General features: G+C 38.1%; 1 protein-coding gene across 1 annotated transcript in view; it reads left to right on the top strand.

Annotated features, from left to right (window-relative positions):
- Positions 1 to 830: 830 nt before the first annotated feature.
- Positions 831 to 27,996, top strand: part of MED13 (mediator complex subunit 13) — a 54,153-nt gene continuing 26,987 nt past the window's right edge. Inside the window, 5 exon segments of the mRNA XM_009882679.1 lie at positions 831 to 896; positions 2,839 to 3,073; positions 12,946 to 13,114; positions 27,369 to 27,514; positions 27,964 to 27,996. The exon segment at positions 27,964 to 27,996 is cut by the window's right edge and continues 18 nt beyond it. Of these exon segments, the coding sequence (XP_009880981.1) occupies positions 831 to 896; positions 2,839 to 3,073; positions 12,946 to 13,114; positions 27,369 to 27,514; positions 27,964 to 27,996 (649 nt within the window).

Below are 27,996 nucleotides of genomic sequence, written 5' to 3'. Positions count from 1 at the left end.
ATTTTAATTTATTTGGAATATTTTTGGAGCAGGGGAGAAGAATCTGACCCCCCCACACCCTGTTGCCCTCGGACTCCGAAGAGACGAGCCTGGATTTTTCTCTCTCTCCCACAGCCAGTCCTTCCCAGTCATTCCACAATTTGCCCCTTTCTCATCTGATGACTAAAGAAACAGAAGGAAGAGGAGGGAGGTTTCTGGATTAATTGCCCCCACTGGATTATTTATTTTTTCCTACTTCTCATAGGAATTGCTTGACATCTGAGAAGAGAGGAAGGAGGGATGTCAACTGATTTTTTACCCCTAGCCCCCCTGGATTAATTACCCCATTTTTATTCTCTTGTTGGATCAATTACCCCTTCACCTTACCTCCTCTCCCTCCCCTCCTTATGCGAATGAGAAGACAAGAGGAACAGGGAGGATTTTGATCTTAATCTCCCGTCGTTGGATTACTTCCCACCTCCCTCTTTCTGTTCTCCCCTTCCACGGTGGCTTTAACCCCCCGCCCCGTGCGATATCCAGAAGAAGAGAAAACGTTCCGAGTTTCTCTTAATTTTTTTTTTTTAATATATATTTTTTTTTTATCCTCCTCTCCGATACCACTCTCCTCTTGGGTTATTTATCCTGCCACTATTTCGCGTGCGTGCGTGTGTGTCTGTATGTAAATCCCTTATTTAATTGTATTATTATTTGTGCGTGTGCATAGTCCCCCCTCCCCCCTTTCCCTCTCGGTGTCTGTCTCTCTCTCTCTCTGCGCTCTCTCTCTCTCTGTCTGTCTCTTTCTTTCTTGTCGGAGGCTGTGGGATAATGGCGTGTGGGTTGTGGCTGTGAGGATGAGTTCCTGCTTCGTGCCGAACGGGGCCAGCCTGGAGGATTGCCATTCCAACCTCTTCTGCCTGGTAAGTGTCGGCCACCGGCACACACACACACACACACGGAGGGGAGACGGGAGAGTGAAAGAGAGAGGAGGTTTGGGGGAGGGGAGGAAGGGGTAGTGGAAGCAAAGCAGCCATTTTTAGCATAGCTTCTGTTGGATGAGTCCTCAGAGTAGGCCCTGCCTGGAGCCAGCCAACTCTCCCATGCCCCTCTGGTTCCCCCTCCATCGCTGTCTGTCTTGCCTTGCCCCTCCCTCCGCTTTCTTCCTGGATAGTATCCTCCCTGCAGCTCGCCTTTTCCTTCCCTTTCCTCGCCTGCAACTTTTCATCTTCCTATCTCTGCTTCTGAACGTGGTATTTCTCGCAGGAGGTAAGGAGAGCTGCTGCCCCTTCTTCTTTTCAGCCCCGCATCTCGGGGAACTCTCTCTTTTCTCTCCCCGCTGGTGACATCCCAGGCAAATCGGAGCCGAAACCTCCCTCCTTGCTTTTTAAAGTGATCTCTGTTGCTGCTTGGTTTTATTCTGGAGGTCTGCTTTTGGTGATGTGCTCTCTGTGAAGCGGTGGTATCTTATATTTTTGTTGTGCACCATCTTGTAGTCCTTTTAAACACAAGTCTGAAATCGTTCACATTGTTGATTTTGGGAGCTCCCAAAGTAAATTTGATTTAACTGGACTCTGATGCAATTTTTGGTGGCTGTGCTGAGCTGTTTCATTTGCTTTTTAATGCAAATTAGCTAATCTTAGCTGACTGCCTGATATTTATTATTCTAGAGATTGTTACAAGTGAAAACCTGTGTCAAGCTGTGCTACTAATATTTTTTTGGATGGAGAGGAATCTGGACAGCCTGAACATGTCCGCAGCCTGCATCGGGCCTGCAGCTCCATCTTAGTAGTGCTTATTTAAATCTTAAAGTCTTTATAAAGTATCAACTGTTGCAGACTCCCTACCTTTTGTCTAAATTGCTTCTCCTCCCGAAGGTAGGAAGGCTGCCATGTTAGGTTTAGATGTTGCAGTAATCTTACGTGTGTTGTCATATTGGGAAGAAAAAAAAAATAGTGACTTCTTAGCAAGTGCCAGCCTACCTTGTTCTGCCTTCTCAGAGAGAACCCAGGGGCAGTGCCTCCCCTACATGCCTTAAGGTGACTGTCCTCGTGTGAGAAAACTTGGCGCTAAAACTTGGTATGGTATTGCACTGTAGATAGTCCAGGAATTGTCTATTTCCCATTACATATGGTAGTAACTCTTTTACTTTATTAAGTCAAATGAATTTTTGCCTACAAGGGGACTTAGTAGGTTATAATGTGGGTGCAAGTCTGATGTATAATTTAATGATAAAAACAGCATTTAAATTCTTAAGTTGTGGTGTGAGAAATGAAAAGTGTGATAGCTCTGGGTAACGTAAGTGTACTTCAGAGGCTTCCTGTGTGAGGTATAGAGAATATTTTACAATGGAGAAACTTGTGAAATTTTCCATAGTAGTAGATTACTGGCAGAACGTAAGCTTGATTTAGATATACTATATTACCTACTTCCTTAGAATAATCTTGGATTGAAAAGGTAGTGTATGCATAAGTAAGCAAAAAGATAGACGTTCTTTGCCAAGGCAAGTGTTTAGTAGATTGGACAGTTGCAGTCTGCAAATAATTACGTTATTCACTTGTCTTTCACTTTTTAAAAATTTTAAATCGAATCTGATTTTTCTCTCTGTAATCTTAAAGCTGCAGTGAAAATGAACAGCTCTTGCTTTACTGCAGTTATTAAAGGAGATTTTAAAACAGAGTGCCTGTTTATCTTCTGAGGTACACAGAACTTACAAGTATGGTTTCTGTTAAATTTTGTTGGACTAATCCTTCCTTTTTTCCTTCCACCCACCTCTTCCTGTGCCATCATCTTGTTATAGCAGGATGTTTCTGTTGGGGATGTACCTACACCAGTGTCTGACAGTTGTTCTTTTCCTTCCCTTAGGCCGATCTAACTGGGATTAAATGGAAGCGATATGTATGGCAGGGTCCAACATCTGCCCCAATTCTCTTTCCGGTTACCGAAGAGGACCCTATTTTGAGCAGTTTCAGTCGCTGTCTGAAGGCAGATGTACTCAGTGTTTGGCGCCGAGACCAGAGACCTGGACGCAGGGAGCTATGGATATTTTGGTGGGGTGATGACCCCAACTTTGCTGACCTTATTCATCATGACCTCTCAGGTAGGAGGGAAATTAGTATCTTCTTTAGGTCAGTGAAAGGATGCTGTTACTCAGGGCTGTCTTCTGCCAGCCCTTAGAAAACCTGTACTAGATGGACAGTTGTCTGTAGAAAAGATAAATTTATTGCTGCAATCTACACCAAATCATTACGGCAGCACAGTGTTCAAACAGCTACTCTGTGCATTTAGGTGGTCTTGGACTGCTACAGTTTCAAGAAACAAGCCTGCTCCCCGCTTGTTTCTTTTGAAAAAAACAAGCCTATGAATTTTGGCAGCTTCTTCACAAGAAAGCTGTGCCTAAAGCTGTGCCTGTGATTCAGAATTGATGTCTTAAACATGTTTTGATAAGATGCCTTTTGTTGGGCAATTAGAACTTTCAAATTCAAATAGTAACCCCAATTTTATTATGTAATAAGAATTGTAGAGGTCTGGGCAACTCTTGAACTGTATGGAGTTGTTTTGATTGGAAGTCAGATCATCGGTGAGAAGCCCTCAAAAGAAGGCATCTGAAACTAGCTTGCTCTTTTCATGTAACAGTCTCTAAACTTTGTGTTTTTATTTCTCTCTCCCCCTTTCGCAGTGCTCTGAACCTGTACCTGCTTTCAAACTTAGACTTTTGAAAGGCTGACAATATTTGTATTTTTCAATAATGTTGTACTTCAGATTTGACAGTTTGTTTTGAAAATGTTTAGTTGTTGATCTCCATTTGCAAAGTAGATGGCTTTCCAGTTACTTATCAGTAAGGTGACGAAGTTAGGTTTTTAAGCTATCTGTGTGAGTCTGCTGGTGAGACTACACTAATTGTAGAAAAACCCCAAAGTTACATCACTCCAATTTCCTTTCAAAGAGTGTACAGTATTCAGATTACTGAAGTGTAAAATGAGACCAAGGTTTGGTGACCTGGTAACCAGAAATTGTTAATGCTGTCTGCGTTTGGTTTGTGGATAGCTGAAGAACAAAGGTGGGGTTGTAGTGCCAGTGGGGAAGTTGTCTTGAAACAATTTAATAACGTGTGGAATTTTAATACAAAAATAATATCATCTGAAAAATTGATGCACTAAAATGATGTTTATTTCTTTGAATAATTGGGTTCAAAGATTGATATGTCACTTGTGTTCCCGTTGGTCCTAGAACTAGAAACTTCGCGTCTTAAATGGCTCTTACATTGTAGGTTGCTTGATACTTTAGTGCATTTATGGCTTCCTTATTTTGCCCCGTGAATAACCTCAGTCTTCACCTGCAGGGAACATCCTTTGTATGACTGACATGTAACTTAGACTAAATGCTACTTTTGGCCTGGGCCTGCCCTAAGCAAGGACCAACACTTGTGCGAAAGTATCTATGTAAATTCTGTGTGCTGTTGGTTGGTGGGATGAAATTGAGATAAATATGTTACTTTTTTTTTTGAGTGGAAGATCAAGTAAAGACTAAGCCATTTGGAGAGTGCCTTTCTGCACTACCTGGCCATCAAAATTATTTGTTTGAGCAACTTTCTTTGCGTTCTCTCTTAAATCTATCTACTAGTGATATAGTGTAGAGGTACCTTTTGAAAGGTGGTGTTCTGTAGCCGAACTTTTAGATCGGTGTGTATGCTTTTATGGAATTACACCTTTGCGCATGTAGCTAAGCATGTATCATCCTAGCTACTTACCAACTCTTAACCTCTCTTACGGCATAAGGGAGAGATAGTAGAGGATTAGAGTCTCCCAGCCATGTCTTTGCAATTGTTTTGGGTATTTTCTTTGTTCAGGTCACCTGTGGATGCTGGCACTTTGGTAGAGAGGCTATTCTACATATCTTGCTGTAGATACTTTTCTACATAAACGCTTAGAGCTCATGAGCCTGTTACATCTACGCGTAGATATAGGTATCTGACATTGTTTTTTGCAGGCATGATTTTGCCTTCTTTTTAATTAAAAGAAGACATTATAATTCTTAGAGCGTGTTAGTCTGCTTAGCTTTTCTGACCAGAAGTTGGTAAAGATTAATCAGCTAGATTGTGGAGGAGATGGCTGAGGAGTGCCTGCACCTGCGCTTTTTCTCTTTCCCGTTACACAAAATCTTAATGTGAACCTCATACAAGAGAGAATTATGGCTGAACCCAAACAATGTTATCTGACCTTTGTCATAGACCTAATGGATTTTTTTCATTGGTGGACAATTTCTCCTAGTAATTCACACTGCCTTGTTCTCCCACTGATTGCTTGTTACATTTTCAATGGGAAAGATAAATTACTTCCTGGCAGAGGCTTGTTACCTGCAAAATTGATTGGAAATTGTTTGCTGCTGACTGTTAAGGTGCTGCCCCATTTAGCACTTTTCTACTCAGTAGGTGAAGAATTGCCCTGAAGAATGGGGTGAGGGAGGAAGAGAAGGGCTAAGAGTAGTCTGTTGCTGCTGGCCTGTACTTTATTGCCTACAGACAGACTTCTGGGGAAGTATGCCTTGAGTGAGATGTGGTTGGAAATGTGCCAGGGCAACGTTAGTAACTTTTGATTTTTGGCTTCCTTTGGGATGAAACTATGCCTCTTAAGGAGAGGTCGGTATTTTGACGGGTTTTTACTTTTTTGGTGATTTGTAGTGTCAGTGAACAATGGACATTAAGTGTCTGGAACACATCTTGGTTATCAACCCTCGGGGATTTGAAATATGGCAGCCTTCAAGAATCCTTTTGTCCCCTACAGAGTGCATTCCCGAGATGACTTCAATAGGGAACGTCCAGTTTTGTGGGTGTACATCTATGCATATCAGATTTAAAGAAAATAAATTATATCTCGCTCTCTTCAGCCTGTATGTTCTAGAAGCTCATTCTTTGCCCTGGAGATACGTGTGAATGCCTGCTACTGGCTATATCTAAATTCTTGTATCAAGCCTTGGATACCGTCTTGTTGATGGTCAGGGTTTGTTGTTGCCTGGGGGCATGTCAAAAGGAGACTTGTTCAGAGATGCTGATTGATCAGTAATATTGACTTCACTCAATCATTTTTTTTTTTTCCCTTACCCGGGAAGCTACTTACTGTATGTAATACCAAAAAACCCATAAGTCTATTTCTACCCCAGCATAGCTAGAGGCAGAGAGGAGTGAGTGAAATGTTATTTTATCCTCTAACAGCCTCAAAGGTTATGTTTTTGTTGTGACAGTGAGGCTTGATTATAGTAATTCCTGCAACTCAAACCTTAAAGTAGGACATCTCTTCAAATTTCAGAAGGCAATGGTCTCTCGCTGGTCTAATCAGAAGTTATTTTATCAGATAGGTTCTTTCTTGTTTTAAAGTGGTTACCTATACACTTGGATTTTTTTAAAATTGGCAGTATACAGTTTCAAACCTGAGAACAGTTTGGTATGAATTATGTACAAGACATAGTCCCAAGGAAATAGTTACAATTTGATTTGTGCTTGGATAGGCGAACACCTCTGTCTGCCTTTGACCTTCAAATTGCATCTTTTTAATGGTGAGCTATAAGATGCGTCTTTTTTGTTCTGGTGTCTATTAAATCTTGTTAATTTACTTTAAAAATTAAAGTGTTTTCCTTCTACCTGTCATATATAAAGTTAATCAGTTCTTGTTTGCTGAACAGTCTTCCTCATGCTTCTGTGAGGGATAAATGTATAAAAATAATGCTAGTCTTGTCCCTTTGCTGGGCTTGTTGCAGAGCTTGAAAGAACAAGGAGAAAGGTCTGTACACTGATGCTTGCCTGTTAACACTGTATGGTAAAAGCAGGAACAGTCACGGTAGCAAAGACTGTTGTGTAGTTCCCAATACATGTGCATCATAGATCAAATCCTTGTCTCCGAACAAATCTGTGAATTGGTTGGTTTGTGCTGATGTCAGCATTGAGTGTCTCATTACTTCTGATACAATGGAAACCAGAGTATGAGCCACTTACCATACTGAGGGTTCTGCAAAAAAGCCTGCCAGTTGCAAGTAGTTGGTAAAGTGAGTTTTGAAAATAGTTCAGCTAGTGGCTTGCATTTTTGTTTAATACCATTTGCTTCCTAAAACTATTTAATTCCTTCCAAAAAAAAAAAAAAAGGATGCTTTCTTAAGAATTTTGCACCTGATGTTAGTAGGGTGAGCTTAAGTAACTTGTCTGTGGTAGATACATAGGCTCCTGTGTATGTAATAAGAAGGCACTATGAATGTTCCTTGCTGTGTAAGTGCGCTGATGCTTTAGCGTTTCTTCAGTCTTCCATGTTAGAGATGTGTGCACTTCAGCAAAACTGCTGATAAGCATTATGCAAAAATTACTGAAACAATCTTCATAAAACTTTTGTGACTTGGTGTGAGCACCAGCTTAAAGGTGATGATTAACTTTTTTCTTTTTTCTTTCTTTTCTCCTGACCAACATGCAAGTGAAATACCTGTGGACTAAGGTGAAAAATACTTTGTCACAGTAAAAGAGGATTTTGCATTGTATTATGTTGGTTTTAGGTACAATGTCACATGCATAATATACCTCTAAGAGCAATGACTCCATGGACACTAAAGATAAGATTTAACAGTATAAGTAAAATATGTCTGCGTATAGAATTACTCAAAGGGGGCATGGAGGAGGATATTGGAACATTTAGCTAGAAAGTTTTTCAGCTTTCTCTTCTTGTTGCCATGCAGCAGCTCTCTGGACCAGCCAAACTTACACCCAACACATAGTGAAGGAAAGCTGTTACCTTGTTATCCTTATAAACAACCATAGCTACAGGCTTACAAAACAATCGTACTTCTAAATATTTAATATTGAGAAAAACATTCTGCTGGGTAGAGGAAGCATAAAACCTATACGTGTGATACTGGTAAAGGGCTAGTGTTACAAAAATAACTTGTATTGGTGCTGAATGTTTTGAGTATGGTATTTTGGACAGTAGCCCATGTTTTGGCTTGCTTCTTGGTTGATGAAATTTTCCAACTAGTTTGGATATCTAGGGTCTTATATCTAGACTCTTTTCCATGATGGTAGATAACACATAAAACTCTGCTAGAAACAAGCTTAAGTTTTCTTACTTGCATTCTCCACTTAGTGTTTTTGAGTTGTAGTCAGTCCTTTTTTTCCCCCAAAATCTGTTGCTTCTCACTTATTTCATAAGGGATATGGGCCCTCAAAATTATTTTTCAGTAGGTTAACTGGATAATTCTTGCTTTGAGCAATTTTATTTAATCTTAAAGTATTTGACTTTAAAAATCTGTTTTTTTTTTAATAGAAAACTTTAGTTGAAGTGTTTCTGTCATGTTATTACAATACTGCATACAGCAGCAATTTCACGCTCCTTTGCTTATTATACTTCCCTTGTAATCTGAAGCTTATATAGGAAGTTTGATTGTATAAATCAGTTTTGCATCAGTCTATTTCTATAACTGGCATGCTGTCAAATGATGACAGAAAGGAAGCCTGAGAAGGTAAGTAGTACTTTTAAAAGATGTGTCTCGGTCATGATACTACAGAATGGATTTTTCCTCTGCAGTTGAAGTAATTGTGGTAGGGGGAGACTTGTAGTCCAAAGTGGAGGCTTGACTGTGGTTTGTTACTTTGCATCGTTTATTTTAGAGGTTCATTGAGCATTAGTAAGATATTTTTAATGGTATGGTAAACATATTCAGCCTTTTCAAGAGTTGATGCTTACTGATGTTCTGCTGATGTGGCCATCTATATGTTAAAAGTAAGAAGGGGGAAAGTCCATATTCTTTAAAAGTGTTCTTGAAAATGTAATTTTTAGTACTCTATATTTGTCTGCAATATAGATTAAGAAATTCAAAATTGGTATTCTTGTAAAAAACATAAATAAACAGATCCTTGTTTAATGTGTTAGCAATCCTTGATTAATAAATTTGGCTAAAGATCAGTGGGTAACAAGTATGGTTTAAAACATCTTACTTGAATGAGATAAAAACATTTGAAGGTACTGTGTTTTCAGAATTCACTAAAAATTGCAAGGCTTTCGTATTCTGAGTGTGCTTCCAAACTCCTGCCTCACAGTATGCTTGTCTGAGAGCACCAGAAAGACAGAAAGGCATAATCAGTAAAAAGGAACTTTACTGTTTCAGGTGAACTGTATGAAGAATGTAAACTGAAACATAAAAGTACTGAAAGCAAATAGTATCCTAGAACTGTTTCATTAAGATTGAATGGTGGTAGTATCAAGGAACTGTTGACGGAGAAACTTTGTTATATATGTGTAGTATGAAAACTGCTTTTTCCTCTCCATTGTTTCCATTAATTCTTTGTTTCCTGATACTTTTTTAGCCTAATTTAAGGAAAATTCTCAGCCTAATATGTGGTGTAAAGAGAGAGGGAACTAAATTCATTATAGTGGGATGATACGTATATAACTTGTTTAATGGATTGACATAGAAGTATGTCACAGAGGAGCTGAGTGTTTTGGATAGCTAGGAGAACTCATCAACAGTAACATATTTGTAACCTTCAGGTTGCCAGAGCGCTTTTGTGGATAACACTCATCTGAAGTGAAATTGTGGCTTAACACCTTCTTAAAATGAGTCAGCAACTTATTTTGGTTTATTGTCACTCTCAGACTGAACATTTGAAGTTATTGTGTAAAGGAAGGTGAGAAGACAAAAGTGCATCTTCCTCTCCTATCTTTTAAAAAATGGTTTACTTTGTACAATTTCTATTAAGTAGGTGGATTTTTCTCATGTAGAGAAACAGTAATTTGAATGAAGAAGAAAAATAGTTGGGAGATGGGAGCAGATGTCATATTTCTCTCCTTCCATCCGCCAATCTGAAAAAGGGGGAGGGAGGACTGACTAAATAGACTTCAAAAAGACACAGAACACTTGCTGCTGTTTTTTTTGCATGAATTTGAATAATGTTCTGAGATGAGGGTATCTTTAACTGTCATTTTATTTAACCTTCCCTTTCTATAGCAAGAGACAGTTCAGTTTGAACAGGTGGTCTTATTTTGGGTACCAGACGTTCTTCCTGATCAGGAGGCATGCTGACAGCAAGCTATCTTTTAAAATATTAAGAGTTTTAATTGTAATTTCCATCTTATCCTTACACTTTCCCCACATAATATGCTCATCTGAGCGCTCTCTGTTTCAGCAATAAGCTAAGATGTCTAGGAGAGCTCTTAAGAATGACAATCTTGCGGCAAGTTCTTGCATGTAAACTTTTGTTCATAACTTGGTTGTCAGCACAGCTATTAACGTTAAATGAAATACCTAGCACTTTGTAGTGTCTTCAGAAAATTGAAACGTCTCCTTTGTGTCCATAGTATGACCATCAAAATACAAGCTTTGAATTACGCTTCTGTATCTCTGTGATTTCAACATCTTTCTTTTCACTGATACACTAATACGTCAAAACAAAATTAGGCGTAAAGGCTGGAAATCGCTCTGTTTCTTCTTATAGTAGGTAATTGATGCAGGGGATGGTCTTAAAATGATTTTTTTTAAATTACGCGAGCCATATAGAAACCAACCATTTAACCTTTGAAATGTTGTGGAGTTTATTGTGCAGTTAAAGTCCAATATCATTAAGCCTTGTAGTTAATGTTTGCTCTATCGAGCTGCTTGTTTGCCACCAGTTGAGCGGTGTGTGCTGAACAGCAAAGCTGCCGGAGGGATGGGGCTGCTCCTTTCTGTATGTCTGCAAATCGCTGGGCTGGGGAAAAATGTGTCCTCTTGGCACAAACAGTTTATACCCTTTGACTTTGGACCTTTGTTGCTTTTTGTTACAAGCTGCTTGTACGATGTTTCTTTAGTGAGTTACTGTATTATCTTGTAGCTTTATGGGTTTTAAAACAAGTTTTTGCTGAACTTCAAAACTGGAATGGGGTGGTGGGGTGCGAAACTCATGATGAGGTCTCTTATTTAGGAAATGCGGTTCCTTGCTTTTCCTTGTCTTTACCAGAAGGTTATTTAATGTAATGATTCATCTGTAATGATGCACACCTCACTTATAAATTATGTGGCAGGTCTGTTTACTCTTATTCTGTCCCTCAGAGAAGGTTACTGGGAGTAATTTTCTTTAACTCACAATGCTGATCATGAGTGGAAATGTACTTTTACTTGTGTGGAATCTAATAATACGCAAATACGACCACTGCGTTCTGGTTGCAGTAGTATCTTGAAATTCTTTTCTCTGTCATCTTTGTCTTAAATATTGTTTGTTGTAATAACCTGTAGGGTTTTTTTCTGAATAAAACTCTTAAGTGTCTGGTTTTCTACATGCTCTCTAATTTAAGGATATTGAGACTTTAGTTAATACTATTGCAACCTTTTAAGCTTGTAAGTGGCTTCCAGATAAAGGTGAAGGGGCTTATTTCCACAGGAGATTTAAAATGCAAGGACTTGGCTGTATTACTGAGGTTTTCTGACCATCAAGCAAACCAGCGGAAAGCCATTTGAACCAAAATCCTCTGTGAAGGAGAGGTGGACAGACAGGTTGCTATTGTAAGACCTGTTGTACAAAAGTAGATCTAAACCCAAGCCTTGCTTCTTGGAGGTGTGCAGAGAAGGCATGAGGGGCAGGGAATGTAAGATACGAGCAACATGTTCTAACCTTGAGCTCTGAGTGGGGGTTGGAGCAGATGACCTCCACAGATCCCTTTCAACCTAAATTATTCCATGACTATCCAGAGACTGAAGTAAAAAATATGTCTCCTTATCTATGTCAGACAATCTTCTAGTCTCTGCTGCTACCTGGAGTATAAAAGCAATGGCATTATAAGAATAACTATGCTAGGTTAGTCCAAGGAGACCAGCAGCAGACCCTTAGGGATATATGTAAAACATGATATACAGGGAACTGTATGCATAAAGATAAGACGCGATTGCCAGTAATTTAAGGACAAGATCTTGAGTTCTCTTATATTATCCTCTGTATTAGTGTGTTGCTGGGAATGAATGATATCGCATATATACTAAGAGATACTACAGGAACTTTCAGATGTCCCTCACTTTACTTGTGGAATGTAATTGTAGTGCCATTGTAATTCTTTGGACTGGTGCATATACTTCTAACGCCTGTAAACTATGTTCAAACACTGATTACGAGCCAGAGTGGTTGAAGAGATTACAGCTTCTTGTAATGAATCTTGCTTTCCTATTTGGCAAATCAGCTTGGCTTGTGTAAGTTGGATTCCACGACTGTGTTTGATTTGTGGGCCACATAAGATCTCAGTGTTTCACTTCAGAATCCTATCAGTATGAACTGGGCTTTCTCTTTCTGCTTGCTGTTTTTGTCTTCCATTGTACGTATAGATCAGAAAGCAGGATTAGCCTGCTTAAATATTTTTGTTTTTTGTTTTGAATTAAAAAGAAAAATTGCAGTTATGAGAGTCTTCTGGGGGAAAATCAGATTGATCTTACCAGTTTTCTGGGTATTTTTTTTCCCCTTTTCTAGCAAATTCATGAACATTAAGAGTCAGTTGATCAATTATATTTGTGCCCAGCTTTCCTCAGTCAATGGTAGCTAAAGACGCTAGGATATATTAAAAGTTTGGCTTTGGACAATTTATTTTTAAGCATAATTGTCAGCTAACTCTTCGGGATAAGTAATTCAGACTACCCAAAACGTAAGCCACCTTGCAGACAGATCAGTATACAGTGATCTTACAGGCTGAAATATATAATGCACTGGTGCTAGCTGTTTCCTTTTGTGTACAAATAGCTGTTGAATCTTTTTTTTTTTCCTTTCTTGTGGGAGACGAGATATTTTTATAGCTGATTACTTTCAGCAGTTATACTATTACAACGTGAGTAGAGTTATTATCTGAATGTTACAGGCTTTTTTTGGTTGCATGTGGTGCTGTGAATGTCTTAAAAGCTTGCGGGAGACAAAAGGATATTGTGATATGCGCATGAAATAATAGGATGGAATTCAATGCTAACTTATTTTTTCCCTTTGCCTTATAGAAGAGGAAGATGGTGTTTGGGAGAATGGACTTTCTTACGAATGTCGCACTCTACTTTTCAAAGCCGTTCACAACCTGCTGGAGAGGTGTTTAATGAATCGAAATTTTGTGCGCATTGGGAAATGGTTTGTGAAGCCTTATGAGAAAGATGAAAAACCTATAAACAAAAGGTAGGATGATTTATTTTGCTTTATTAACGAAGTTATGCGGTTTATTTAGGCTTTGTGCTAGAAGAAACATCTAATTAAGAGCACTCTGTTTATGATTTGTTTGGGAACCTGGATCTCTGATCTTCCTTGTTTGTCTTCCTTTTTGGTTTTCTTCAAAGCTTCCTTATGACAAAACGAAGTAACACTAAAGGTAGTAGGCAATCTTTTCTGTTCTGGTACCCAGATACAGATCATGGATAATAGGGATATTGGAAAAGAAACTAGAGTCTTCTAGAAAGGAAGAAAAGGATAACTGTATGAAGAGATAGCTGCTGTGGACTTGCCAGTGTAGTGACTGGGACTAATTCTGATTGTAAATACTAGGAAAGACTCCTTCTTTGGGCAAGCAGCATCTAGAGAGCTATTTACAGGCACCATGTGAGGTTTGGATAAATTGCATCTTATGTGAGATGTTGAAAAGAGACTTAGAAATGTCAGCTCCTGATCAGAAAGAAGGTTGTCTGGGAGCATGGGTGTTATAAGAATACATGTGGCCTCCACACGGATGGGGAGAAGGATGAGAAGAGATTTTTTTTTTTTTTGATCTAAATTGGAAGGACTTCTTCTCATGGTTCTAACATGGTTTGACACGGTCTATGTTGCCTAGCAATAAATAATGAAATGAATAAAAAGTAGGTTAGCTGGAACAAGTTTAATCGCTGTTCTGAAATCAGCTTTTAAAATACAAAGTAATTTGAAGCTTAGATGATGGGTTTTTTTTGTGTGCATGGGGGTTTGTGTGTGTGTGTATGTATGTGTTAAATCTTGCATGCAGGAAACTTTGAGATCAGCTGCTTTGCTTTTTGGGTGTGGAGTTGGCCATTGTTGGTATCTTCTGCAATAAATTTAAACTTGAAAGAAAATAAGAGCTGTTTGGGAGCAAAAGATGCAGAAGCACATGTTTGTGTGTGTTTCTATTAGTATCTGTGAACTGCTGCTTTTAATTTATGTATAAACTTGTCCTTTAGTTCTAGGCATCTCTTTCTCCATGCTGGTCAGGACAAATTTTCCCCCTCTGGGACGTCCTTGTCCATCCATTTCTTCGTGTGTTGTTGCTATAAATCAATAGTAAAGAGTTTACTTTTAACTATTTAGGCCAATATTGTCTTGGCACAGTCTGGGCTTTGCTCATTTGAGAAACTGGTTTTCCAAATTGCCATTTGAAACTAGTATTAGTTATGTCATGGCATCTCTTGCAGTAATCCTATAAAGCTCTCTGCAGCAGCTGCAAAAGCTGAGGAAAGCTTTTAAAATAAAATAGTGGTGTTTGTTTAATTTGGAGACTGATTCTTTTTTCAAGAAGGTCAGAAGGTCAGCATGCCTAAGGAAAATAACTGAAGGAATTGTGTGCTTACCCGTGCAACAACTTCATCATAAGAAGTCCAGAACTACTGGAAGAATAATGTAGAAAGATTTACACAGATCTGCGTAAAATAATTTTTGTGGAGAAATCTCAGTGTTTCATACCGGATAGCTCAATACCATGTGATATTCTGATTACTGGCTTTTATGGAGTGAAGTGATGGGAATGGTTAACAGATGTGCGTACTCTTGGCATATTTTGCTCATCCCTTCTAGGAATATCTATAATTTGGATAATCTATACTCTCTGGAAAGTTAGGCTGTTCAGAGGTATCGGTTCAGTTCTCCGCTGCTCCCAGCAGCTTCCTGTGGGAGAAACACAAATGATTGAAATAAGATCTTTGTGATACCACCTCTGTAGCTAGAAAGTGTGTCACTCTCTGGTTGAGGAGGAAATGTCAAGTGGAATGGTTTGAGTGGATTTTGGTCTCTTGTATAAATTGGAATACTCCTTTAGTCCAAAGGGACATTTCTTTTTTGTCAAATGTGAAGCATGGCGCTGCAGCAAACTCGACGTAAAAGGATTTGCAGCCTGCCTAGAAAATGCTCTGGATGTTGCACCTGGGGTGCTAATATGTTGCTTAACAGACAACTGGTGTTAAGGCTTAGTTTCTCTTTGTTCTAAACAACTTTTGCATATTTTTCCTTTCTTAGGATCCAGTTAATCAGCAAGACATACACTAAGTTTATCTTTTTTTGAAGATGTGGCTGACTTAATTAAAAAACAAAGCAAACTACCAACAACCCCTCCCCAAAGCCATTCTTACGGTTATGCATACACATACCTTAAGAATGTTTTTGAAGCTATGTTCTTCTGTTGGGCACTTTTGCTATCTTTCAAGTAATAGGAATAGCAATATTCATAATGCTGTTCTCAAAAGCACGTCATACTAGTTGCTTGATGTAGGAAGAATAGAGTCTTTCTCAGAAGACTTTCTGTTTCTTCCTCTGTTGGAAATATATGTATCTCCCCAAAAAGCAGTGCTTCTCCTGTGTAGAAGTGGCTACAGGTGAATGTGGCAGGTATTGCATCTGTCTCACAGGGATTAAAGCACTTCTGTTGAGGAAGGTTGTAATTACTTCTCTATATTGCTTGTGTTGATTAAATATATGCCTCTTTCTTAAGAAAGAAAAACGTTATCTGTGATGGTGTTGATACATTATTATTTTTTTTTATTCATTCTTTCCTTCTTAGAAAACATTGAATAGTGGTAGAAGTACAGGAAGAAACTGTGTGTACCCCAAAATAGGAAGGCTTTGCCCCACTCTCTGGTATCCCTGCACCACTGTTGTCTTGCTTCATTTCAGACCTTGTTACTCTTATCTTCAGTGCCTACTTCCATCCTGTGTTGCTATGTATGCTTTGCTTTCTTTGAAACTGTTCTTTGCATTAACATTCAGAAACCCTCAGTATAGAATTCACGTGCCTGTATAGTTTAGAGGCACTTAGTATGCTGGGGATATGAAGTCTGCTACCAGTCTGCTTCAGATCGTAGTTTATACTACCCTGCACTGTGAGGCTTGGCTGGCTGCTGTATAGACTTGTTCTCTATGCATTACAAGTACAGATTTCAGTAATGTTGGTTGTTCTTGCTGGCAATCTTTAGTTTCAAAGACCGATTAGAGATCGAGCAGTCAGTGCTCTTTACAGTGGAGGCAACTCCTTAGCGTGTGCTTTCTGGAGCTGTGGCTGAGTGATGTGCAGGACTTTAGTCCCACTTTTTCATTTACGTTCTCTTTGAAGGATGCACAGATAGAGCTATTTCTTTCATTTGAAGCTGATCCCATCTGGATTTTTCTGAGTTCTCTTTGAGAGCATGTGGTTCCAGAATCTGTTATCTGGTTTCCCAACAATAGAAGTCAATCGTGTTTGCTTTTTGTATGTATGTGGTAGTGCTACAGACATAAGGCTGTGATTTCTAATAGGTGTTTGGCTGTGCTGACAGATCCTCAGGCAGCTGTGGCTTCCTGTCTGTTGCTCTGTTATTTTTCTTCCTTGTATAACTTTATATTAAAAAAAAAAAAGTCAATTTCATCATTGTGTTCCATACATTTTAACTTTAACAGGACAATCCTTAACGTTCATAAACTGATGCCACTGTGGCATGTGAATAGATGACCAAGAAAAGAAAGATCGGATGGTTTTAGGAGTCGCATCATTAAAAATAATTAAACTCTGAACACTTAAAACAGACAAACAAGCTTATTAAACTAACCTCATATTATTGTTTAATGTATCCTAAAAATTTTGCTATGAAAAAGGTAAAAACCTCAAACGTTTGCATTACATGGTCACATGCTGCTTGTCCCTCCCCTACTTCTCCCCAGTCTAAAACCAGCATTGAGAAAAGTGAGACAGTTGTGTATTTGGTGATATTTGATCTGTTAGAACAAGTCACGATTACCATGCCTGAGGAAACTGTCTGAGGTTTTCAAGTATGCTAGTTCCATTTCTGTTTATAGATAGGACAGGAATGGAGTAGCTAACTCCCTAAAGCGGGTGAAGTGGGTTTTTTGTTGTTGCCCATTTGTAAGTAGGCGATTTTCAGTTCTCAGGAATGGGTGTGGGGGTCAGAAGGAGAACAACAGTGGAATAAAAGACTTAAGAGAAGATTTTGCTAATGGTCTTAGTTGTAACCAAACAGAAAAAAAAAAATCATTGCCTTGGTGTTTGTCACAACTTTTTTCAATCACTTCAAGCAAGGTAGATTACAGAAGCTCAATAATGTGGTTTCAATGACTGCATATTAAAGGACAGAGTTTGACAAATAGGAATGTCTTTCTCTTTTCTCCTTTCCAACCTATTGTGTTGTTATTACCATGTTCAGAAATATGGTTGTGTATGCTTTATTCAAGTATCCACCCTTTAAATGTATGAGAGCGAGATTGTGATCTGCTGCATCCAACTGCCTGTCTACCTTTTCTGGTTAGACTGCTCAAATGACAGCCTTTGGATGAGACTTTCTCTTGTCGACTGGATGCTAAAATAGTAGTGGAATAAAATGCATGGAATAAATATCATTAGAAAACTAGTCAGATTAAACACTATTTTAGGTACGATTCCTTAGAGTAGATTTAATCTGACACTCCTAATGAAACCAAAGTATGAAGTGCTTACGTGGAGGATCTGTCTTGAAGTTTTAGTAGTAAGTACAACTTGCTAAACTTTAACACAACTGAAATACCACTAAGCAAATAATTGAGTAATCCTGATTTTGGGGGAGGATCTGATAGACAACTGAAAATCTAGACTACTGAAAGCTACTATATTACTTGTATGGTTGCTTCCTCCCCCCCCGCCCGGTAAGTAGGAAATAATATAACCAATTGCAGTGGGTGGCAAACCAGAACTTGTGTCTGACAAGTTCACTTAAACAAAATACAAAAAAAACACCAGAAAAACAACCACACACCCAAAACAAATTTTTTTTTTAAAAAAAAAGCACCCAACCAAAAACCCACTTGGAAAGTCATAAGCGATAAGCTTATCATAACTTACAAAATGAAACTTGCTGCACAGGTTTCACAGGTAATGCTGTTTAACATTAGTCTGGTTACAGGACTTTATAATGCCAGCCCACCGTTATTTTATTTTTTCACGGAAGTACTATTTTATCTAGCTGATGTAAATCATAAATATATGACTTAATGGGCAATGACTGCTGAAAAATATTCTAGATATAAAAACCCCCAAACTTTTAAGCTTTGTACATGTAGTTATCTTGATTTGAAGGTGTGCTTATCGTAGTTCTGAACAGATATATTTTTTTCTCTCTACCTCGTCTTGCCAGGAGGAAGAGGTAGAACCAGCCACAAGGGATGTGATTCCCGAGTTTGGTGCAAATGTGTTGGGAAATCTGCAGTCTTGAATGGCTGCGTCTGTCAGGGGGGTGGCGTATTTTTTTTTCAGTTGGGCCGTGGAAATGGTCTGCTGCCTACTTCGGCAATGTTTATATTGATAATGTAACAGCAGTTACTCTGAAAGAGATTAGCTATTGTCTGTTTGGTCTTCGCTGCCCTATGCTTTCAGTCCTGAGCCCACCTTTCTGCCTTATCCCCCTGTCTGGCTAGCTTTTTCCTGTTTGCCATGGGGTCCTCCTTCTGTAGGAACGGGGTACTTTGCTTCTTGATCCCTCTAGAATGATGCTGTGAATCGCTAAGGAACAGAACGAGGAGATTTCTGGGTGCTAAAGCTCAAAAACCTCTTCATACTTGAGAGTATACAAGAACAACATGTAGCCACAGGTTTGCGTTTATTTCTACATATTTAATTTGAAACCTTAATAGCTGAAACTACGTGGCTTTTCCTTGATACTGTTGGAATATTTTCTGTTAAGTCTGCTCAACTCTTTTTGCAGTGTAAATTTCCTTCCTACGTTAATCTTTAAATCAAACAATGTCAACATTTTTTTACAACAGCTCTAATGAGGCTGTTCTGGCATCATGTACCGGCAGGAGAGCAGGTGATGTTTTTCCTTTTACTGTAGACAGCTGGAATTGAGAGCTGCTGTAAGTAGGACAGTGCAGGATAAACAGCAGGAGCTGAGAGCATTGATCACATGATTGTCTCTTTGGAATATTGGGTTGCTACAGAGACTACAAGCAGACAAATTTAGCACTTTACATCACAAAGCACTTTTCTCTTATTTAGCGTAAGTTGCAGTGGTGGTTGGTTCATCAGGAAAAATGAAAAAAACGATATGGCTCTTGGCTTTTAGGTTTCAACAATAAATCTATGCTTTTTTTGTTCTCTGAACAGTAAGATAATATAAAAAACATACAGATACTTCAGATTTTGTTAAATGAAAATTTTATAATGCATTTCAATTTTGAACTTTGAAAAAAATCTGGCTTAACGAGATGTTTGTAAATGTTTCAGAATGAGCAATACATTGAAAGCTGTTACACTTTCTTTGAAATAGAGTAACGTCTAGCTATTATCTGTTTTCCAAATATGTTCTGGATTCTTATTCTTTATAGCACATGTATATTTCATTGTGAAAGCTTAAGTTCAGATAATTGAGATTTGCATCCTCAATAATTAAAGGATGCTAAAATATAAGACGACAGGTTTATTAGTCTCATTTAAGTTCTGAAATACAGGAACATGAGCAAACTCTTTGTTGTATTGCTTATAATTTTTGTATCTGGAGAAATGCGTACTTTTGTGTGTGTAGGTATAAACTTCTAGTTGCATTCTGAAACAAATCAGCTTTGCTTCTTTGTAAGATGGCATGCTATAGTTTCAGTAGTGTACAAAAATCGTTTTTTGTTTCAACCTTGTTTTTAGTGGGATGGAGCTAAACTCATTAATAATGAAGTTAATCTAAAAATGTGGAAGTCTTTAGGGTGAATATGACTTATTCTGGAATACAGGTCACTTGCTACATTTGTATTTGTTTTAGTGCACATAACTTGGTTATGGAATAAATAAATATTAACTTGCAGGTCTAACTAAAATCAAAACATTCTCAGCTATGTGAAAAATATTTTGGAGAGCCTCTTGACAGTAGTCATTAATGATGTGCTTTGAACTGGAAGGGTTTTTTTCTACTTTGCTATTAGCTATGTTTTTTGCTCTGTGTTACCATCAAAATCAGCTTTCTGCTATATTTACCTTCATGACCATGGGGAGTTACTCAGAGATGCTTAGAAAAATGCCTGCTGTTCCATCTTTTTGTCAGTAGTGAGAGAAGCATCTGTATTTTGAGATCTTATTACTTCATGTTAAGATATAGAACATGCAACTTTCTAGAAAATGCAGATGTGTATTTGTTTAGATTTCTTTGCATTAAGGGTATTAATGCCACTGTGTCTGCTTGAAGTAGAGACCTTGTGTGATGGGGCTGATGCAGACTCGGATGTTATAAGGGAACTTGTAGCCAACGGCAAGAAAGACATGTTTGTAAATTGATTACTGATGACTCAAACTCTTATCATAAAGTAGCACTGCAATGTAGTAAGTATGTATGATAGCATGTTCTTCCTAGAGAACTAAGAACCAATTTCTCTCATCCTCTATTTCCTACAGCCCCCAGTGCTTAAAAAACAAAAGCCGCCCCCCGCTCCCTCAACTAAAACAAAGCCCAAGCAAGCTCCTGAAGTGTTTAATTATTGACACAATTTGTGTACTCGCCTTGTGGTTTTTTTTTTTCCTTTTTCTTCCATTTCTTAAATCAAGAAAACTCAAGTGTTTTTCCTGGCCATTATTTTTGATGCTGTGTTAATGTAACAATCTGATCGTGTTATTTTACTCATCTTATATTTTGCTTATTACAACAAATGCACGCTTAATTTCCTGCTCCTTTCTAGTCTGAATTAAGATTGTGGAGTTTCATAATTCAGGATTACAGATGGTGAGTGGAAATTGAAGATGCCGTGTTTAAAAATAAGACTGGCTGTTGAAGCAGCACAGGCGTGAAGGTGGCTACATAGAAAGCTTCTCTTCGTTAGTGCATTGCAGCGTTATGGCTATACCTGGAAGATGTATATAGTCACAAAGAACTATTTTGAACAAGCACTTACAAAGGAAAGGTGGTAGATGGGTTGTCTTGAGGGAGTTGCTTCTGCTTTTCTTCTGTTAGCTCAGAAAGCCTCAAGTGGCTTGGCAGCTTCACTCTTTCTTCTCCGTGATGAAAAGCCCTAGAGGGTTGCCTGACAAAGAACAAAGCGTATGGTGTAATGTATCGTAGAATAGAGGACGATGTAGTGCACATTGAGCCATGTGGTCAGGTATGTAATTCCTCAAGACTTATTCTTCGGCAGTTAGGTTTTGTTTTCTGTCCTGTGCTGGTTGCTATAGTGTTGTCTCGCAACCTGGTGAAAGGGGGGAAAAAAAAACCCACCAACAAACAAATAAGTGAATATGAAAGGTCTTAAGGCTTCATGGTGTGTCACCTTAAAACTTTTTCCATTTAAATTTTTATTTCCAAAAGAACCTATTTAATTATAAATGTGTTCTCCAGCCCAAGAATTTACTACAGAAGGCTACTGTCACCTTTTAAAAGGAAGTTCTTTGATACTTAAAATTTATTTAAATGGCATGCCAAAATAATCTTTACTGAAGAATAACTATTTGGAGATACTTCTATTTCGGCAGCTATGATGCATCAGTAGGGAACTGAGCATTAGTTCCCAGTCATGATATATTGATCCTTGGTCAAAATGCCCTGAAGGATTCTTGATGCTGGCCAATATTTACCAGTTTTTGGCAAACATTTCATAACAGCCCGAATCAATAACGCATATTAAATAAAAACTTAAAACTGTAGTTGATGGGTTTGTGCTCCTAATCGAGGTGTGTTCTACTCTGTTGAAAGAGAAATGGTAAATTTGAATTATGACAGCCATTGGTTCTGGAACAGTAATTTTACTTTGCAATATCAATTTTCCTTATCTAGGAAGTGGCAGTAGAAAGTGTATAGTTTGTAAGGATATGGTAAATATTTTGGAAGGGTTATCAGTGCTTTGACTTGGTAAGCCACTCATGGTTCAACTCAGAAGTAATTTACAAAGACAATCTAGGAAAATATGAGATAGTCATTATAAAACAAAACAAAAAAACACCCCACAAAAAACCTGACATACTCTCTTTCAGCTGAAACATTTGGATGCTTTTTTGAATTTACTTTTAAATGGGCTATAGGGTTCTTTAGTTGGAGACTTCCTTGCTGCTTCTGATGTTGCAGCCGCCCTGCCTTTCAGCCTTAGCGTGGTGCTGATTTGAAGTATGCAATCTAGTGAAGAGTGGATTAGTGAGGTTCTAATGCAGCTAATGTTTGTGAAGCACTTTGAAGATATAAAGCTCTACATAAGTACTAATGTGGAGGAAAAAACAGACCTAATTACCTTTTTATCAAGAATTTTTTTTTATTTTCAAATTTGCTAGTGGAGATGTAGAAACCTCATGTATATCTAAACTTTAGTTTTTATACAAATGTATTTTTATGGAGCATAGGTGAGGATACAAAGTTGCTTAAAATAGCATTACTTCCAAAGAGTGGTTTTTTTTTTTAAAAAAAAAAAATTAAAGTTGCTTTCATTATTGGAGCTCATTCTGACTGAATTCTGGTGTGTTCAGATCAAAATCCGTAAAGAATGCTTATTCTGATGACACTTGATAACATCTGTATTCAGAGATCAGTTGGAAACTGGATTATTGATATTTAAGTTCTGTGATTAGGACTTTAATGAAATTAAGTTAATAAGAAATATTAATGGAATAACTTCTTATTTGGGGGCAGGGAAGAAAATGAGAGATAGGATTTTGTTTTCAGAATTTTCTGTTAAAATTCTGTCCTCTGCTCTTAGGTCTTATGTATGCACGTGCAACAACAACTGACCGTAATTGTGAAAGTACCAAAAAAAAAAAAAAAAAGAATATCCATACTAGCTTTAAGAGAAGCTGTTATTTTTTTGCTGTATCTGTACCTCAAAGACTTCACTGATTCTCTCTGCATGCAGGACAAAAGCTCTGAGCATTGAGGTATAGGTGTGTTTTTTAATATTTCAGTCATGAGATGCTCTGCACAAATTATCTAGTGATCGTCTGAGCTATTTAAAAGAAGTCAGCAAATAAAAGCATAGGATGAACTCTGTGTTACCAGGCAGGAAACCACCAGCTTGCTTTCTGTTGTTGTGTCCTTGACTGAATTGTAAAGGTAATTTGCCTATTTACCCCAAAGTGATAAGTAGGTACACTTTTGGCTTGATTAGGATTTTTGGCGGTGAGGTGAGTTGCTGAAAATAGGAGAGAGAAAGTCTTACAGAAATGGCGGACATAGATATCTATATATATATATATGTATGTTGTCGTGTGTGGGTTTTCTGCTGGTTTTTTTTTTTTTTTTTTTTTAGTAGGTTACGGTAAGGTTTGAGAACATTCCTTCTAAGCTGAGGTTGAGGCAGCATTGTGTGCTAGCAGTCAGCCTCTGGAAACTTAAGGCATTGGAGAATGTAAAAATGTATTAAAAAAAAAAAAAAAAAAACCACCCAAAAAAACCCCCAAAACCAAACCAAAAACAAACAAAAAACCCCACCCAAACCAAAAACACAACACACCAAACAACAAAAACAAACAAAAAACCACCCCAAAACCCTAAACCCATGCGTGTTTAGAGACTTTTTTTGCGAAATCCATAGAACAGTGTATGTAGGGGCATCCAGTAACTTAGAGCTCGGGTTCTTTGTTTTCCTTCCTCTTTTTCTCCACTCCCCTGCAAAGAGCTTCAGTATGGTTTTGATTTTTTTTTTTTTTAATTAGGATTATTTATTGTATTTCTTGCGATTATTTCACGTGCATTGATATTTCCTAAAGTTTTGTAACCTAATAGAAATTTTGATGCTAAATGTGAAGAAAGTCTCTGAGCATGAATAGTTAGGAAGACATTTGAGTGCATGAAGTGTTAGTTTTTCCTTTCATTTTAAGCTCTAGTTAAAAGACGACAGGTGTTTTCAGGAGATACTGTGTGTACCACGTGGAAATCTGTTTCCCTTAGCTTGAATTTAAGGACAGCACTGGTTTTACTACATATTTCTACTATGTAACAATATTATCCTATGTGAATAAAATGACTTTGCTGCGCATCTGAAAGTACTGAAACAAAAACCTGAGGAGGTGTGCATCACTTTGTTGTTTAACACTTAAATCTAGAACCAGAATTAGTGAATATCTTATAATGTTTGGATTTTCTAGAATGAATTGTACCATGGCAGATCTGCTCTCCCGGCCGTACCAGCAGTGTGCTCGCAGCTTGCGTGCCAAAGCTGGTTGAATGATGTCAGTGACAACAATGGCTACTCTCTTACTTTATTATTTTGTTGGAAACCTCTCCCCTGCTGAGTGGAGGGAGAAGAGAGTTCTAATTTGGGTTTTTTTTGGTTTTTGTTTTGTTTGTTTGTTTTTGATTTGGCTTTTGTGATGACCTTGAATTTTCCTTGCTACTTCTTAGGACTAGTTTCGCAGCATAATGAATTGAAATGCTTCTGTTATCATGCTGATGCTTCTCTTTGTCTTGGTTTATTTGAATTCCATCAGATTATGCTACAATTGTCTGCCCTTTATCTGTGTAATAGTGTGGTGTTTACAAGAGACATAGCCTAATTGCATTTAAAGTGTATTTAAAGAATATGTGCTTTTATTTTTAAACTTTGCCTCACTTATACTAACCTTCTAAATAGTTATGTGTCTCTCAGAGAGCAAGAACACTCTCCACTCTTTCACCTTAAACCATCCAATATGATTTTAAAATAAAATTCAGTTTGAAAATCATCTTCAACTATTTGCATAAGGATTAAAGTTTAATCAGATTTCCATATTGGAATTTAGCGGTGCTTGCTAACCATGTGACTTCACTTGAACTTGAAATCATCAACAAGATGTTTAGCTCCAACATCACTGCATTTTGGAAACTAACTTTACAAGGATTCCTGGGCAGTATATTATTTCATCTGCAGGGACTATTCTGTCCAGAGTTGGATTACTGAAGCAGTTGTGCTATGTAGTTGTCAATGAATAGCGATAATTCACTCGTATATCTGGATCCTGGCTTTTTTTGGACTTAAACCACAATTAAAATCGAGCAGCAGACCAGCATACCACTGCAGACTCGGTGCACCTTGAAAACCGTTAGGCCTCAGTCAGGGCCAGCCGCTTAGAGCAGTTCCTCATTGAGTTCACTTCATGGCCTGCTTGAAGTTACTGTAATAAAAAACGTGCTGCGCTTCCTGTTCCTCCTTGAACGGTTTGTGGGTTCTCTCATCCTTGAAGTGTTTGAGGTCCCTAATTTCAAATCTGCTGGTAGGCAAAGCCGTGTGTCTGACACTAGCCTTCTGTCTCCTCGTTGCGGTGGCTGCCCTGGTGGCTGCTCTTTGAGGCCTTGGGGTGAGAGTCAGTGAACCGGTTTAATCTCTGCTTTCATAGATTGAACAGGCTCTGCCAACTCCAGAAACCTTGTTTGTTTGTTTGTTTTCCCTACTGTTCACTGTCCCACCATCTACCTGCAGGTGGAGGAAAGAAATATCTTGGAAATGACAATAAAGACATATTTGTAACTGTGCCTGTGGAGGGTGCGATATAATAAGGTTGCTCAGGTGCTTGGAGTTGGTCACTTCTTCATGCTCTGAAAGTCTGTTTGTATCTTTCTCAGGAATGCAAAACTTGCTTTGTGTTCCCATGCTGTAGACTAAGAAATGCAAGTGTTCCATGAGGTCAGAGAGCATGCACGCAATCCTGGGTGTTAGTTGATGGCATCTAATTTTATTTTTTTGGGAAACAGTGGTGTTGCATTCATACAGTCTTCTTAGGCTACAGTACCTCGTGGAGTGTCTTTTCCATTTGACCTTGTGAAAAACGCACTGGTATCTGCTATTTAGTCTGTTCCTCTCAACTCGTTTCACTTTTTTTTTTTTTTTTTCCTGAGACTGAGCAGGTGCTTGATGCTGCCTTCCTTACGGAGAGGGATTTGTTTTCTGTTCAGTAGCTTATGAAGTACTTTTAAGGTTCTCAGTGACTTTCATTCTTCTGTTACTGAGATGGTGGACCTAATTTAATGTCCAATATGAATAGCATCTTCTTGCTTTTAAACATCTGTTCTTTTCCTATGGGAGTGTATTAGTTGGGCAGACACTTGAGATAACTTGTAGCTAATATAACTGAAAATTGCTGTGCCTGTACAACTTCTTTAAAAACGGGGGGGAAAAAAAAAAAAAGAGTTATTTCAGATGGAACTGGGTATGAAGATGTAATGCTTCTGTGGCAGCCTGGCAGGGGTCTGCTTTTTTTTGTCTTCCTGCTCTATTCTTGCTCTTTAATTAAAATTGGTAAAATATATTTCACATAAGCCACTGAGTTGATTTGGATGCAACATCAAATATTTTGATAGCTGTACTTGCAGGGGTTTATCTATATATTATTTTTTTTTTTTTTTAACAAAACAACAGCTAGCAGAGCTGCAAAAACTGGGAAATCTCTGAAACGGGGTCTTGGGAGGTAGATTTCATGGAGTTGCTAACTAGTAACCATGTACAGCACTGTGAAAACAGCATTTAATTCAGAGTTAAAGGAAGGAGATGTTTATTGTTGGGGTGGTTTTTTTGCTGTACAGGACTGTTTGTGTTTTGGGTTTTTTTTTTTTGTTTAAACACTCTGAACTGAGAGAAGCTATTAGTGAAGCATCGGATATTAAACATTGATACTTGCTTTAATAACTTTAACAATGACTTAAGCTTTGGGGTTTTTTAATTGATTGTATCTTCGCTTTTGTGTGTTGGTATGTGATTTCATTTTTAGTTACTTGATTGGCTTCAGGACCATGAAAATAAGATTCAATTTACAAAAAAACAAACCAAACCCAACACTTCTCAAAGCTGTTGCCATTCTTCTTCCTGTTTTTAAATAAGTGACTTTTTGGCTAATATTAAATATAAATCTTAAAATATAAGTTCTGCTTAGTACATCTGTGACAGGAGAACCTAGATATGACCTCATTAAATACATCAGATATACAAGTATTAGGTCATAGTTTTCTTTGTCTTGCAAAAAATTGTGCTTTAAATTGCCTCCAGACCTCAAAATATAAAGTATTAGTCTAGAGATTGAAAACTTAGTGTTGTTTTCTAACTGATTGATCTTTGGTTTTCTCCCTAGTGCTGGAATACGTTGTAAATGCTCGTGTATTTAGCATTTTCCTGCTATTTAGGTAGAAGGGATTTTCGGTTATTTCATTAATGAATATTTTGGGAGGAAATGCCTTTAAACTAGTGAGAAAGCTGTCAACTGAGTTTAAGTTCTATACTTAATTAATTTTTTTTCTCTCCATTCCACCACGTGCACCCTCCCCACTTCTTTCCCCAGCGAGCACTTGTCCTGCTCATTCACCTTCTTCTTACATGGAGACAGCAATGTTTGCACCAGTGTGGAAATCAGTCAGCATCAACCTGTGTACCTGCTTAGTGAAGAACACCTCACTCTCGCCCAGCAGTCTAACAGCCCTTTTCAAGGTAGGCTTTGCCAGGCAGTAGCGAGTATTAAAAGAAATCAATCCTTTAAGTTACACAGAATGAGGACTTGTGGCAAAGAGTGGAAGTGGGAGCAGAGGCTTTATCTGTTTTGTATTGATTACACGTTCTCCCCAAATGTCCCCTGTCTTGACAGAGTCAGAAGCCAGCTGGTGTGTCTCAGCTCTTCTGCAGGTGGATGATTTCCATATTTGTCCCTTGGCATGTAGCCAAATAGTTTGTCTTCATGACACAATAAACTTAATTTCCAAGTACCGTCCTACTGGGGACTTAAACGTTTTGCTTTTTCAATGTGCTTTATAAACCACACATATCTTCATCAACTTCTCTTTTAGAAATCCGTTTCTGACTCAACGTACTTAACCTATTCACTCCCCCTACCCCTTTTTATTTGGCTCTTCCTTGCCTATAAATTCCTTTGGTTCCACCAGCAGATGCAGGCTATGCTCTCGAAGACAAAGGAG

The sequence above is a fragment of the Charadrius vociferus genome, unplaced genomic scaffold (genome assembly GCF_000708025.1).
Source record: "Charadrius vociferus isolate BGI_N301 unplaced genomic scaffold, ASM70802v2 scaffold793, whole genome shotgun sequence".
Lineage (NCBI taxonomy): Eukaryota > Metazoa > Chordata > Aves > Charadriiformes > Charadriidae > Charadrius > Charadrius vociferus.
Note: the sequence above shows the minus strand (reverse complement) of the source record. Positions and strands in the feature narration are given on the sequence as shown.